The sequence below is a fragment of the Triplophysa rosa genome, linkage group LG14, assembly GCF_024868665.1.
Source record: "Triplophysa rosa linkage group LG14, Trosa_1v2, whole genome shotgun sequence".
Lineage (NCBI taxonomy): Eukaryota > Metazoa > Chordata > Actinopteri > Cypriniformes > Nemacheilidae > Triplophysa > Triplophysa rosa.
The window spans coordinates 23,661,012-23,675,274 of record NC_079903.1 but is presented as its reverse complement, the minus strand read 5'-3'; the positions used below and the strand labels follow the sequence as shown (position 1 = coordinate 23,675,274).

Genomic DNA, 14,263 nt, shown 5'->3' with positions numbered 1-14,263 from the left:
GTGTATTGTATTGTGCAGTTTTGTCTTTGCAAAATCATAAATCTTTATACAATTAGAGAAGATCCACTTGGCTGTGCAAGTTTCCCTTAAGATTAATACTAACAGCGCTGCCACACGCAGAACATAAAAGAGAAAATAAATTATGAGCCAATGTCGTTCATCTTCAGAATCCAGCTTTATTCTTCTCTGTTCATTCACTCATATCAATTCAACTTGACTCCTGTGATCTGATGCTTGTGTGTGTGTGTGTGTGCGTGTGCGTGTGCGTGTGTGTGTGTGTGTGCGTGGGAAAGGTAAACCCTACGGTATGGGGACAAAATGTCCCCACGAAGATGGCAATATCCAAAATCCTTGTCCTTGTGGGGACATTTTTTTGAATGGAAACGAGCTTATAAATCATAGAGAATGAACTTTTGTGAAAATGTAAAAGAGCAGACAGTTGTGTGTGATTGTTAGGGTTAGGGGGAGGGAATATGAGATACAGTTTGTACAGTATAAAAACCATTGCGTCTATGGAATGTCCCCATAAAACATGGAAACCCAACATGTGTGTGGTGGGGTGAGTGTGTGTTCAGTGTAAATCTCAAGAATGACAAAGAGCTTCATTAAATCTCACATTCATTTGATGGATCTGTGTAAAGATGTGACCGTTCATCATGTGTGTGTCTGTTTAAACGATAAGTTTGTCTGCATGATAGATGGCGTGCGTACGTGTGTGTGTGTGTTATAAATGTTGGCAGTATTTATTTATTTAGCTTCTTATAAATGTGTGTGTTGTATAAGGTTTATGAGTGAGTTTATGGTGAGATTAATCCTCACACCGTTTGAGATGAAACACCCATTACACCAGTGCGTGCGTGCGCGTGCGTGCGTGCGTGTGTTTAATAGGCCATCATGACTGTATAAGACTGACAACATGTGTCACTGACAGATCTTCAGATGTGTTTTGAATGATCTTGTGTTTATTTCTGTTTCTCAGTCCCTGCAAACATTTATAAAGTTTCGGAGGACATCACTGTGAATGAGGGCAGTAATGTGACGCTGACGTGTTTAGCTAATGGGAGGCCGGATCCAGCCATCACCTGGAGACTTCTCAACCCATCAGGTGAGAGAGACAAACATCCAGAGGTTTTCTTTCCTATAGGTGTTGTTTGTTTACATGCTATATGAAGACCACCCTAGAAACCAAATAGCAACACTAAAACACGTTGAGAATACACCATAACAACACTGTTCTGGGCAAACTCTCCACCCGTCCATGCAGCCTTGCACGTCCCCCCAGAACAGTTCATGATGTGTAACAGGATTCAATGAAAATGACCTGACAGATGCAGGCAGATATGGTGCCTATGGTGGAGATGGTGGAGGTGGGGATGGTGGGGATGGAGGTGGAGATGGGGATGGTGGTGGAGATGGGGATGGAGGTTGTGGAGATGGGGATGGAGATAGTGGTGGGGATGGAGGTGGAGATGGTGGTGGGGATGGGGATGGAGGTTGTGGAGATGTGGATGGAAGTGGAGATGGGGATGGAGGTTGTGGAGGTGGTGGTGGGGATGGTGGGGATAGAGGTGGAGATGGGGATGGAGGTTGTGGCGATGGGGCTGGAGGTTGTGGAGATGGGGATGGAGGTTGTGGAGATGGGGGTGGAGGTTGTGGAGGTTGTGGAGATGGGGATGGAGGTGGAGATGGTGGAGACTGGGATGGAGATGGGGATGGAGGTTGTGGAGATGGAGGTGGAGATGGGGGTGGAGGTGGAGATGGTGGAGATGGGGATGGAGGTGGAGATGGTAGTGGAGGTGGAGATGGGGATAGAGGTGGAGATGGGGATGGAGGTGTGTTTGAGTGCTTCAGGATTAAGCAGCTGATAAGGAGCAGACACTTAAACAGGACTCAGTCTAGTGTGTGTTGTGTTGGTTAGCTGCACCTGATGTGATCGGCTGATATGATCTTGACTCACGTGACCTGCCAGACCTGATGCTACGCTTGATCGCAGCACTTTGGTGTCACAGATGTTTCACTTTCATGATACAGATCTACTCAACTCAACTTTATTTATATAGCGCTTTTTACAATTTTCATTGTTACAAAGCAGCTGTACATAAGACATATTGACTATAAGCAAAACAATTAAAGTTGTACCTGCAGAAACAAGAAAAAGGTGAAAACACAGAAGACAGACATACCCACATACAAAACACTCCACACACACAATATGCACACGTACTAACACACATAGACATAGACACACACACACGGACGCGCACGCACGCACGCACACACGTACACAAACAAGTAAGCACACACAGTGAGAGCACACATTTAAGATAAAGGAGAGAGAAGCACAGGTCAAATATTACAGACTATAAATTCCTATATGCAATATTAATTAAGTAAAACTTTAAAATTCTAAAGCAGCCCCCCCGGCCAGGCAGATGCAAACGGTGGCGAGGAACCCAAAACTCTAATGGAGAAAAAAAACCTCAGGAGAACCCAGGCCCAACCAGGGGATTCCAGTTCCCCTCTGGCAAAAGCTGCTGCCTCTGCACAAGCTCCACAGTGCTTGCACAACAAGGCTAAATAAAAATAAATAAACTTACTAATAAGGTAAATTATAGATTTAAGATTATCATTAATAATCTAATAGCATTTGACATTTTGTGGTGAAGACGTGTCAGGTGACCGCGTCCTTCTTTATCCAGCTCTATCATCTCAGCTCTTGTCAGGTCTCCGCTCTACCATCAGGTCTGGCCATGAACTGCATCCTGCTCGCTGTGGTAACCTTGGAACAATGAGACAAGACTGCTGAGAGTAGAGTACTGTTCTGCACTCTTTGATGCAACAAGTACATCAGTTGTGTTTTTGGTTCCGGTTGATCTAATTAATGCAGCCTAAACCCTCAGAGGATTTAAATTATGGAAGTGTAGTGTATGCAAGATTAAAAAGATGCGTCTTCAGTCTAGATTTAAACTGACAGAGTGTGTCTGCCTCCCGGACAGTGCAGGGAAGACTATTCCAAAGTTTAGGCGCTAGATAGGAAAAGGATCTACCACCTGCACTTGATTTTGAAATTCTAGGTATTACCAACTGACAGGACGCCTGAGAGCGTAATGCACGTGAAGGACTGTAATACAAAAGGAGTTCATTCAAGTACTGAGGAGCTAAATCATGTAAGGCTTTATAGGTAATAAGCAAGATTTTAAAGTTAACGCAATGCTTTATAGGTAACCAGTGCAAGGTTGACAGAACCGGGCTAATATGTTCATACTTTTTTGTACGTGTAAGAACTCAAGCTGCCACATTTGGACCAGTTGGAGCTTTTGTAATAATCCAGCAGGGGAGCTACCTAACAGTGCATTACAGTAGTCTAGTCTTGATGTCATGAATGCATGAATTAACTTCTCTGCATCTGACATTGACAGCATATGACGTAGTTTAGTTATATTCTTAAAATGGAAAAACACAATTTTACAGGTGTTGGCGACGTGGCTCTCAAATGACAGATTACTATTGAATAGAACGCCAAGATTCTTTGCTGACGACGGGGGTTTTATGGAACATCCGTCAATAGTTAAACAGTATTCTTGGTTGTTACATATAGCAGTTTTCGGTCCAATAAGTAACACTTCCGTTTTGTCCGAGTTCAGTAATAAAAAGTTGTTACTCATCCAGTTTTTTATATCGACTATGCATTCCATTATTCGATGGAACTGCTGTGTTTCATGAGGCTTCGAGGAAATATAAAGTTGAGTATCATCAGCATAACAGTGAAAGCTAACTCCGTGACGCTTTATTATATCTCCTAGAGGTAGCATGTATAATGCGAAGAGTAGAGACCCTAAAACTGAGCCCTGTGGTACACCGTACTGGACTTGCGATTTGCGTGACACCTCATTGTTTATTGCTACAAATTGAAAACGGTCAGATAAATAAGATTTAAGCCATTTCAAAGCTATTCCTTTAATGCCAACGTAATTTTCGAGTCTATGTAGGAGTGTGCTGTGGTCAATGGTGTCGAATGCAGCACTAAGGTCTAGCAGCACCAATAACGAGATACAACCTCGGTCAGATCCCAAATTATAATAACTCAATAATTGAGTAGAAACTACTTTTTCCAGAACTTTAGATATGAAAGGTAGATTCGATATAGACCTGTAGTTCCCTAGTTGTCTAGGGTCGAGTTGGGGTTTTTTGACAAGGGGCCTTATAACAGCCACTTTGTATGCTTTAGGCACATGTCCTAATGTCAGAGATGAGTTAATAATACCAAGAAGAGGATCTATAATTTCTGGGAGCATCTCTTTCAGTAGATTTGTAGGTATAGGGTCTAGCATGCATGTTGTTGATTTAGATGATCTAATGATTTTATACAGCTCATCGTGGTCTACGGCATCGGTTCCCAACAGGGGGGTCTCGGCCCACAAGGGGGCCTCAGCGAGCTCTGTGGGGGGTCGTGTCATATTTTTGAAAAGTGTTGAGCAGTGAGCATTAAGGAGAACGATCATATTACTTTAGCTAATTTTATCCATGATCCCCTGGCTGACCAAAAAATGGACAAATTTGTAATTCGTCCTCCACAAAAACGATCGAGTCCCACTGCTTCACCTACAGCAGCTGATAGTAATGACCCAGGCATACTGGACCCAGGTGAGGAAGCTCCCACCAATTCGTGTCGCAGTTTTAGCAGTGCTAGCAATACTGGAAATACGAAGTATTTAGATAGTTATACTAAGGAAATCACCGGAAATACCAAGGTAGTTACCTGAACTACGGTTTTATTTCATTTTCTCGTAGCAAAGAGTCCCTGCTACAGTGCATTATCTGCGCCAAAGTCCTTGCTAACGAATGCATGAGGCCGTCCAAACTAATGAGACATTTACAGACAACTCATCCTCAATACCGCGACAAGCCCAGGACATTTTTTTAGCGCAAGGCAAAAGAATTGACACACTCCCAAAATGAGATGAGGGAAGTCACAGCTACTGACAAGAAACTTGAAAAATATCGTATACAGTTGCTGAAAAAATCGCCAAAGCAAAGAATGGGCATACAATTGCAGAAACTTTGATTTTGCCATGCGCAACAGAGATTGTCAAGGAATTATTTGGAGAGGATAAATCAAAACAATTTGCTAAGATACCATTATCAAATAATACGGTCAAACGTCGAATCGCAACAATGTCAGAAGATGTGAGGGGTCAGCTTTCTGCGCGACTTCGTGGTAATAACTTCGCACTTCAAATAGACGAGTCTATTGACGTGTCAAAAATGGCACAACTCCACGCATACGTTCGTTATTTGTTTTGTTTTGTAAAGAGTTCCGTACCACGACGACGGCAAACAATAATTTTGAAACTTTGGATAATTTCATGAGATCAAATGAGCATTGACCGAATTATTACTCACTACAGCAGTAATCCTCACACTGATTGATAAAGCCCGACAAATAACATGCAAGTATTGAGGTGCCAGACAGCAGTCATTTTGTAATAGCCTATATTCATTCTTTTTTTCTTACACACCAATATGAATACTTATATTTATGATATTGCATTTCAAATAAGGCCAATTTATAGGCTACTCCTATAGGCTTAAATTTTTAAATTACAAATGGCCTCCTGGTCTACTAATGATTTGGTTATTGTAGTGTTGTCAAAAATATCGATATTTCGATAAGTATCGATACTGAAAAATCTGAAACGGTTCCAATACGCATGTCCCACGTATCGATATCAGCTGCGCGTTCCCGCTCACTCTCTTTTTTCCGACAGTGAGTTGACACACTGCACGTGAACGCTGTGTCAACAGAGCTCCGCCTCCTCTCACAGACTTGACTCGTTTGGGGCAGTTAAAAAGTGTTAATGTTAGAAAAGATGGCCAGTGCAGAGTCTCAGTAACACATCTGGCGCTTGGTGAACGCTCGTTTACGCTTCCCATGTTTACCATCGCGCTCTATGTGTGTGCGCTGATCAATCATTTCATCCACTCGTTTTATTCGCCCTGGTTATATGTTGTTTATGTTTTAACAGAGTCTCCGCAACAGTTCTCATGTTTAATGCATGCGTTTCTGTCTTTATGTGCGCTCATCGATGATTTCATCCACTCGTCTCGTTCGCTCTGGTTAATTTGATGTTTGACATGATGCTGGTGCGGGTAAAGTCTCCGCAACAGTTCTCGCGTGTGATACACGTTTGCACTCCAGTGTTTACCATAGCGCTCTGTGTGTGTGCGCTGTTCAATGATTTCATCCACTCATCTCATTTGCTCCGGTGAAACGTTGTTAATGTTAGAAAGATGGCCAGTGCGGAGTCTCTGCAACACTTCATGCGTTTAAAGTTTGCGTTTCTGTCTATTATGTATGATCAATGATTATATGTGAATAAAAGCCAAATTAAAAAATTGTAATCATATAAATGTAGGCTTTTAACTAACATTAACGAACAAAGAATGAGCAATACATTTGTTCAAGTTTTTTTTAATCTCTTTTAAATGTTAGTTAAAAAATACAACTATTTATGTAAGCTCTGGTCCATTAATACTGACAAATACAACTTTGATTTTAAATAATAAATGTATTAGTAAAATGAACATTAGATTAACAATTAATAAATAATGTAAAAAATATACCTCATTGTCTAATCTTGTTCAATTTAACTTTAAATAAAATGTCCTTATTGGGCCTTATTGTTATGGAAGTTTTTTCCCCGTGGTATCGAAAATGGTATCGAATATCGATATTTTTTTAGGTATTGTATCGAAGTTAGAAATTCCAGTATCGTGACAACACTAGGTTATTGTATTTTAAATATTATATATAGGCTATTATTTGTGCATAAACATATCTGGTTATAGTAATAAACATACCATTTGTTTGAAAACAACATTTTTTTGTCATCCTTGCTGCAAGCTTACAAGAGCGATAATATCATTAGATATGTGTAGGGGGCCCTAAAATGTTTTTTGGGAAAAAGGGGGTGTCAGACAAAAAAAGGTTGGGAACCACTGGTCTACGGTATAAAATAATTGCATTTTCTCCTTAGGGGCGCTATAGTTAGTTTGTTCAGCGGGTTTCACTTCTGATTGCATTGTTATAATTTTTACTCTAATATCTTGGATTTTATTTGTGAAGTAGTTCATAAATTCATCACTGCTATGCTGATATACAGGATCAGAAGTCACTGACGATTTATTTTTTGTTAATTTAGCCACCGTGTTAAATAAAAACCTAGGGTTGTGCTGGTTTTCTTCTATTAGTGATGAAAAGTAGGCGGATCTAGAAGTTATTAGGGCTTTCCTGTATTTTCGAATACTATCCTTCCATGCTGTACGAAATACCTCTAATTTAGTTTTCTTAAAGTTGCGCTCCATTTTTCGGGCCGCTTTCTTTAGAGCCTGAGTGTGTTCATTATACCACGGTGTGGGGCTGCCATTTTTAATCTTCTTTAAACGTAGTGGAGCAACTTTGTCTAGCGTTACCGAGAAGGTGGAATTAAAATTTTCAGTGGTAATGTCAAGATCTTCAACGTTATTTCTCATGATTTGAGACAATTCGGGCAGATTATCGAGAAACGCATCTTTGGTAGTTGAAGTTATTGTTCTACCATATTTGTAACAATGAGTTTTATTTGCAGCCGTAGGCCAGTGAAGCAAACATAATACCAGATAATGATCCGAAATGTCTTCACTCTGCTGAAGGATTTTAACGTCGTCCACATTTATACCGTAAGACAGTATTAAATCTAAAGTATGATTACGAAGGTGAGTGGGTCCTGACACATGTTGACTAATGCCCATGGAGTTAAGAGTGTCTTTGAAAGCCATTCCTAAGGCATCTGTAACGTTATCTACGTGGATGTTAAAGTCACCAACGACAAGGAGTCTATCTGCGGCCAGTACTAGTTCTGATAAGAACCCACCAAATTCTTTAATAAAATCTGTGTGGTGCCCTGGAGGCCTATATACAATAGCTAGAATCAATTTAAAAAGTGTTTTATCTTTAGTATTAGGTGTTGAAACATGAAGAACCATGACTTCAAAAGAATTATATTTAGAGTTCGACTTCTGGGAAATGCTAAGAGAGTTATTGTAAAGTGCTGCGACACCTCCCCCTCTGCCTTTTAGACGAGGCTCGTGTTTATAATAATAATCTTGGGGGACAGATTCATTTAAAGCAATATAATCATCTGGTTTTAGCCATGTTTCTGTCAAACAGAGCATGTCTATTTTATGATCTGTTATCATATCGTTAACAAAAAGTGCTTTATTAGAGAGAGATCTAATATTTAGCAATCCGAGTCGTAACAGTTGATTATCTGTATTTTGTTCATGTTTAGTTTGTTTAACGTTTATTAAATTACTTTCAAGAGGTTTACGCATTATTTTATGTTTGCTAATCCGGGGGACAGACACAGTCTCTATTTTGTGATGTTTGGGAGAACGGATTATTACATGTTGTGCATTTTGTGCATTTTGTGTATTCTGCGACGTGAGACGGCAAGCAGACAGTTGGTTAAGCCATTCTGTCTGCTCCCTGACCTGGGCCCCAGCGAGTCAAGCTTTAGCATTAGCATTAAGACTTTTTGCCATTTTTCTAGACAGGATGGACGCCCCAGCCCAGGAGGGATGGAGACCATCTCGTTTCAACAGGTCAGGTCTGCCCTCAAAACTCTTCCAGTTATTTATAAAAACTATATCATTCTGCAGGCACCACTCAGACAACCAGCCATTTAGTGATGATAATCTGCTATAAATCTCATCACCACGATAAGAAGTGAGGGGGCCAGAGAATATTAAAGTGTCTGACATCGTGCTTGCACACACCCTTTAATGTTATCTTTTGTGATCTCTGATTGACAGAGTCGAACATCATTTGTGCCGACGTGAATAACAATCTTACTGAATTTACGATTAGCCTTAGCCAGCACATTTAAATTTGACTTGATGTCAGGAGCTCTGGCTCCCGGTAAACATTGGACTATGGTGGCTGGTGCCTCTATGTTAAAGTTCAGAACAATAGAATCACCGATAACTAGGGCACTTTCAGCAGGTTTCTCAGTCGGTGCGTCACTTGTTCGAGACTGTAATCGGAACGGTCGAGTGATGTTTTTTCCTGCGACTTCGCCGTCTCACAGTCACGAAGTTTCCCAGCTGCGGGGGATTTTCAACCGGAACCGAGCTGTGTGCGCTAATGTTGCTCGCATCCAAAGTGTTTTCTATGGTCCTTACACTCTTACTATCCTCAGATAAAGATTGGATACGAGAGTTTAATTCTAGGATCTTCTCTGTCAGCCTAACTATTTCCCTGCATTTATCGCATATAAAACCCTCGCAGCTGACAGAGAAGGCTAAGCTAAACATATGACATGAGGTGCAAGTAACAATAATAGGAATAGAAGCCATAACTCACCGGGTTTGAAGTGCAATCCCAATTTACCAAGGTTGCTCGATGAATCGTAGTATACTCGCTTAAAAAGAGAAACAGTTAGCACACAAGACAAACCAGAGGCAAGATGATATTCCACAGTGTAAACAGAAAGCAAGCTAACATGCTTATTGCTATGCTAACGGCGTTAAGTTAACTATCAATTTTGGTTTAGAATCTTCAAGTAAATAGCAGAACAGGGTTATTGAGATATCAGGATAAGTTAGTAACGACAATGATAAGTAACGATAATAAAATACACTAATATTAGAGCGAAGTGTAAGTGCACTGATACAAACAAACTCCCGGCAGCGATGCAAAAAAAAAAACCTCCCTCCGTCTCTCAACGTTTTCGAGCTTCGTTTTACCCCAAAACGCAGAAAGAAAGCGTAATTCCAACGCTCAGATCTTATGAATCTTACGTGAAGAGTTTTGTCATCTTTTACATTTACATGTATTCATTTGGCAGACGCTTTTATCCAAAGCCACTTACAAGTAGGAGAGCATATAAACATTTTGTCAACACACTAAACAGTACCATTAGTTTACAAGGCCATGCTACTAGGAGGATTAAAGCTGGAGAAAGCAAAGGAGAGAATGAACAATCACAACAATAATTTTTTTGACATGACATCTTCAGTGTCATGAACTCATTCATACTGTTTATGCTCCTGCTTTTCCTGCTAACCCTAATCTTAACACATAGAAGTCGGCTCTAGAAACAGCAAAATGAAAAACGTCTTGGTTACGGATGTAACCTCAGTTCCCTGATGGAGGGAACGAGACGTTGTGTCGAGCCGACAGATGGGGTTCGTCCCTGAGAACCAATCGCTTCCGACTTCTTAGAAAAGGCCAATGAAATTGGCGAATGAAATTTGCATGCCGGACTCCGCCCCCGGATATCCGGGTATAAAAGGGAGACGGCGTGCCTCATTCATTCACCTTAGTTCTGAGGAGACTGAGACCTCTCACGACTGCTGCAGTGGGCAGCACGTGTTGTGGCAAGAAGGACACAACGTCTCGTTCCCTCCATCAGGGAACTGAGGTTACATCCGTAACCAAGACGTTCCCTTTCTGTCGGTCTCTCGACGTTGTGTCGAGCCGACAGATGGGGTTCCTATGGAAAACGCCACAACACTGTGCCCTGTCACAATCTCTAGCGAAGCGACGGTGACTGGCCTGGGCGTGTCAGCCATGAGCGCTACTGCGAAATTGTATCCTACCAGTGGGTAGGTAGGGGGTCCCAGAGCTTTACTTGAAAGGTGGGAAGGCCCCTGCCTTCGGCCTCACAGGCGGCGGCCTTGTTTCTCTAACAGCGAGAAGCCACCTGGTACCGTAAGGCCACTGGGTAAGCGCTACTTCCTCAAGCGGGGGATGCCCTACAGAGACCACTTCCTACCGGAGGGAGGAGTTTAGTGGAGATACCAACATGGTCTCACCGAAGGGGGAGAACTCATGGGAAGAATGTGTGGACTGAAGGAGTTAACCGCGAGGTGGAGGTCCACCTAGGGAAGGTCATGGGTTACCAAGGTGGGAACCAATCATGAGTATACATCAGACGGAACCGCCCTGCTGGGGGGTTACAACGTCCGGTAGCACTAGGTCCGGTTAGAGCTATGTTGTGGATAACTCAGTTGGTACCCGGCCTAAGGGGCAGGGCTGCTCAGTCCCCGCCCGCCCGCAGGAGGTGCTTGCTTAGTGATGGATGGAGTGCCTGTTCTTCACCCAGTGGGGGAAGAAGGGAGGCTAGTTTAGTACGCTGACCCCCTTAGGAGAAAGGGGGAAGGTACTGTCATAGGCGTACACCCTACCGGCCGCCAGTCTTGCCTGATGCCTGCAAGACTCGAGCCGATACCGGTTTTACGCGGAGGCTGTAGGACCTCGCGAAGGTGATGGGTGTAGCCCAACACGCAGCTCTGCAGATGTCTGCCAGAGAGGCGCCTCGAGCCAGTGCCCACGAGGAGGCTGTACCCCGTGTGGAGAGAGCTCTCACCCAGTGGGCACGGGCGATCTTAGGACAGGTACGCCGTAGTGACGGCGTCCATGATCCAGTGCGCCAATCTCTGTTTGAGACAGCCCTCCCTGCTGATCTCCAAAACAGACAAAGAGCTGCTCAGAGCTCCTGTGGCTCTGCGTGCGGTCCAAGCAGAGGTGCAATGCGCGTACTGGACACGGATGGGGTTGGGTCTTTCTCCCCGGTGGGGAGTGCCTGTAAGTTCACCACCTGGTGTAGGGGGAGTGGTGGGAACTTTGGGGACGTAGCCGGGCCGGGGTCTCAGGATAGCGTGAAAATCACCGGGCCCGAGTTCTAGGCAATCTGTGGACACGGAGAATGCTTTTAGGTCCGCTACCCTCTTGAGCACCATCCAGAGAGCCGTCTTCATCATGAGGTGAGAAAGAGCGGCATCTCCGAGGGGCTCCAGGACCGCATCAAGGTCGCAAGAGGGTACGGAGTGCGGGTGAGGCAATGCCTTCCCACACCCCTTAGGAACCAATTGATCAGGTTGTGCTGTCCTAGAGACTTACCAGCAACAGGGTCGTGATGAGCGGCAATAGCGGCTACATACACGTTCAGTGTGGAAGGGGAGAGATTACTCTCGAGTCTCTGGAAGGACAGCACGTTCCCAATCGAGCAACTCCGCGGGTCTTCTCTTCGAGAAGAGCACCAGGATGAGAAGAGGCACCACTTACAGGCGTATAGCCGCCTAGTGGCCAGGGCCCTAGCCTGAGTGATGGACCTAACCGCCGCAGGGGGTAGGCCACTCAGGATCTCCTCATCTCGTCCAGAGGCCAGACATGGAGGTTCCAGAGGTCTGGCCTGGGATGCCATAACGTGCCCTTCCCCTGGGAAAACCTTCGTCAGGGGAATCGGCCGGGGGCGAGCTGTCATCAAGAGCATTAGCTCCGAGAACCAAGTCCGGTTGGGCCAGTATGGCGCAACTAGTACACTTGATGCTCCTCTTCCCTGACCTTGCACAGGTCAGGGAAGAGGAGCATCAAGTGTACTAGTTGAGGCTCACTGGGGGGAAGGCGTACTTCCGCTTGTCCCACGGCCAGCTGTGAGCTAGAGCATCCGTGCCGAGGGGGGCCTCAGATGGGAGTACCCTAGCGGGCAATGGGTGGTGTCCAGGGAGGCAAACAGGTCTGCCTGAGCCCGCCCGAACTGTACCCAATGAGCTGGACTGCGCGGGGGTGGAGTCGCCACTCTCCGCGAGGCATCAACTGACGAGAGAGCGCATCGGCTGTCTGGTTCAGGTCGCCTGGGATATGTGTGGCTCGCAGGAATCTGCTCACCTGCAGACTCCACAGGAGGAGGCGTCGGGCGAGTCGTGTTAGCTGCCGTGAGCGAACGCCACCCTGGCGGTTGATATACGCTATGGCAGTTATGCTGTCCGACTGGACCAGCACGTGCTTGTCCTGCACGAGAGGTTGTAGCCCCTTCAGTGCAAGTAGCACATCCAACAACTCTAGGCAGTTGATATGCCTGCGCAGGCGGGGGCCCGTCCATTGCCCCGACACTGCGTGCCCGTTGCACACGGCACCCCAACCCTGCAGGGAGGCGTCTGTCGTCACCACGACGTGCCTCGTGACCTGCCCGAGAGGGACCCCCATCCGTAAAAAGGTCATTGAAGACCAAGGGGTTAGGGTGCGTCGGCAGAGAGGCGTAATCACCATCCGCCTGCTGCCGGTGTGCCACGCTCTCCAGGGAACTCGACTCTGTAGCCAGTGTTGGAGCGGTCTCATGTGCATCAACCCGAGGGGTATCACCACCGCCGAGGATGCCATGTGCCCACGAACCTCTGAATTTGTTTCAGGGGGACCACTGACTGCTTGAAATATTCCAGGCAGTTCAACACTGACTGAGCGCTTTCTGTAGTCAGTCGCGCTGTAATGGAGACAGAGTTGAGTTCCATACCAAAAAAGAGGATGCTCTGCACAGGGGAGAGCTTGCTTTTTTCTTGGTTGACCTGTGGTCCCAATCGATCTAGGTGCCGAAGCACTAGGTCCCTGTGTGTACATAACAGATCTCGTGAGTGTGTCAAATGAGCCAGTTGTGGAGATAGTTTAGTACCCGCACACCTCTCTCCCTGAGGGGAGTGAGGGCGGCTTCCACGATCTTCGTGAAGACTCGTGGGGACAGGGACAGACCGAAAGGGAGGACTCTGTACTAATATGCCTGACCCTCGAAAGCGAACCGTAGAAACGGGCAATGACGAGGGAGAATCGAGACATGAGAGTAAGCGTCCATCAGGTCAATTGCCTTGAATCCATCTTGATCATGATAGATGCCAGGATGTGCTTCTGCGTGAGCATCCTGAATGGCAGCTTGAGTAGGTGCCTGTTCAGGGTACGCAGATCTAGCGACCCCCGCTTTTTTGGGGACGATGAAGTACAGGTTGTAAAACCCGTTGAACATCTCGGCTAGAGGAACAAGCACGATCGCTTCCTCTCCAGAGGGGTGGCGACCTCGGCCCGAAGCACGGGAGCATCCTAGCCTCTGACTGAGGTTGAGAGGATGCCCCAAAACTTGGGCAGGCGTCTGCGGAGTTGGATCGCGTAGCCGAGACGGACCGTATCCCGTAGTCACCGTGACAGTTTGGGAAGCTCTTGTCAGGCTCCCAGGGACCGAGACAGGGAGGCTAGGGGTACGTTCTGCTTCATCGACCTCCCGGGGGTGGTTTGATGGCTGGCAGTGCGGATCCCTCGCCGTGGGGGGGGCCCCCGGAGAGGAGATCGGCTCTGCAGTTTTAGATGATGTTTATCCTCGACATTGGGTCTTGCCGCAACGTCGAGTTGCCGAACACCGTCGTGTAGAGGGTGAGAGCGGCTGTGATAATACCCAGA

General features: G+C 45.4%; 1 protein-coding gene across 2 annotated transcripts in view; it reads left to right on the top strand.

Annotated features, from left to right (window-relative positions):
* lsamp (limbic system associated membrane protein) overlaps positions 1-14,263 on the top strand; it is a 147,644-nt gene that overhangs the window by 119,964 nt on the left and 13,417 nt on the right. For both annotated transcript variants that reach the window (XM_057351409.1, XM_057351408.1), the window contains one exon: positions 980-1,105. In XM_057351409.1, the coding sequence (XP_057207392.1) occupies positions 980-1,105 (126 nt within the window). The remainder of the gene's footprint in view (positions 1-979; positions 1,106-14,263) is intronic.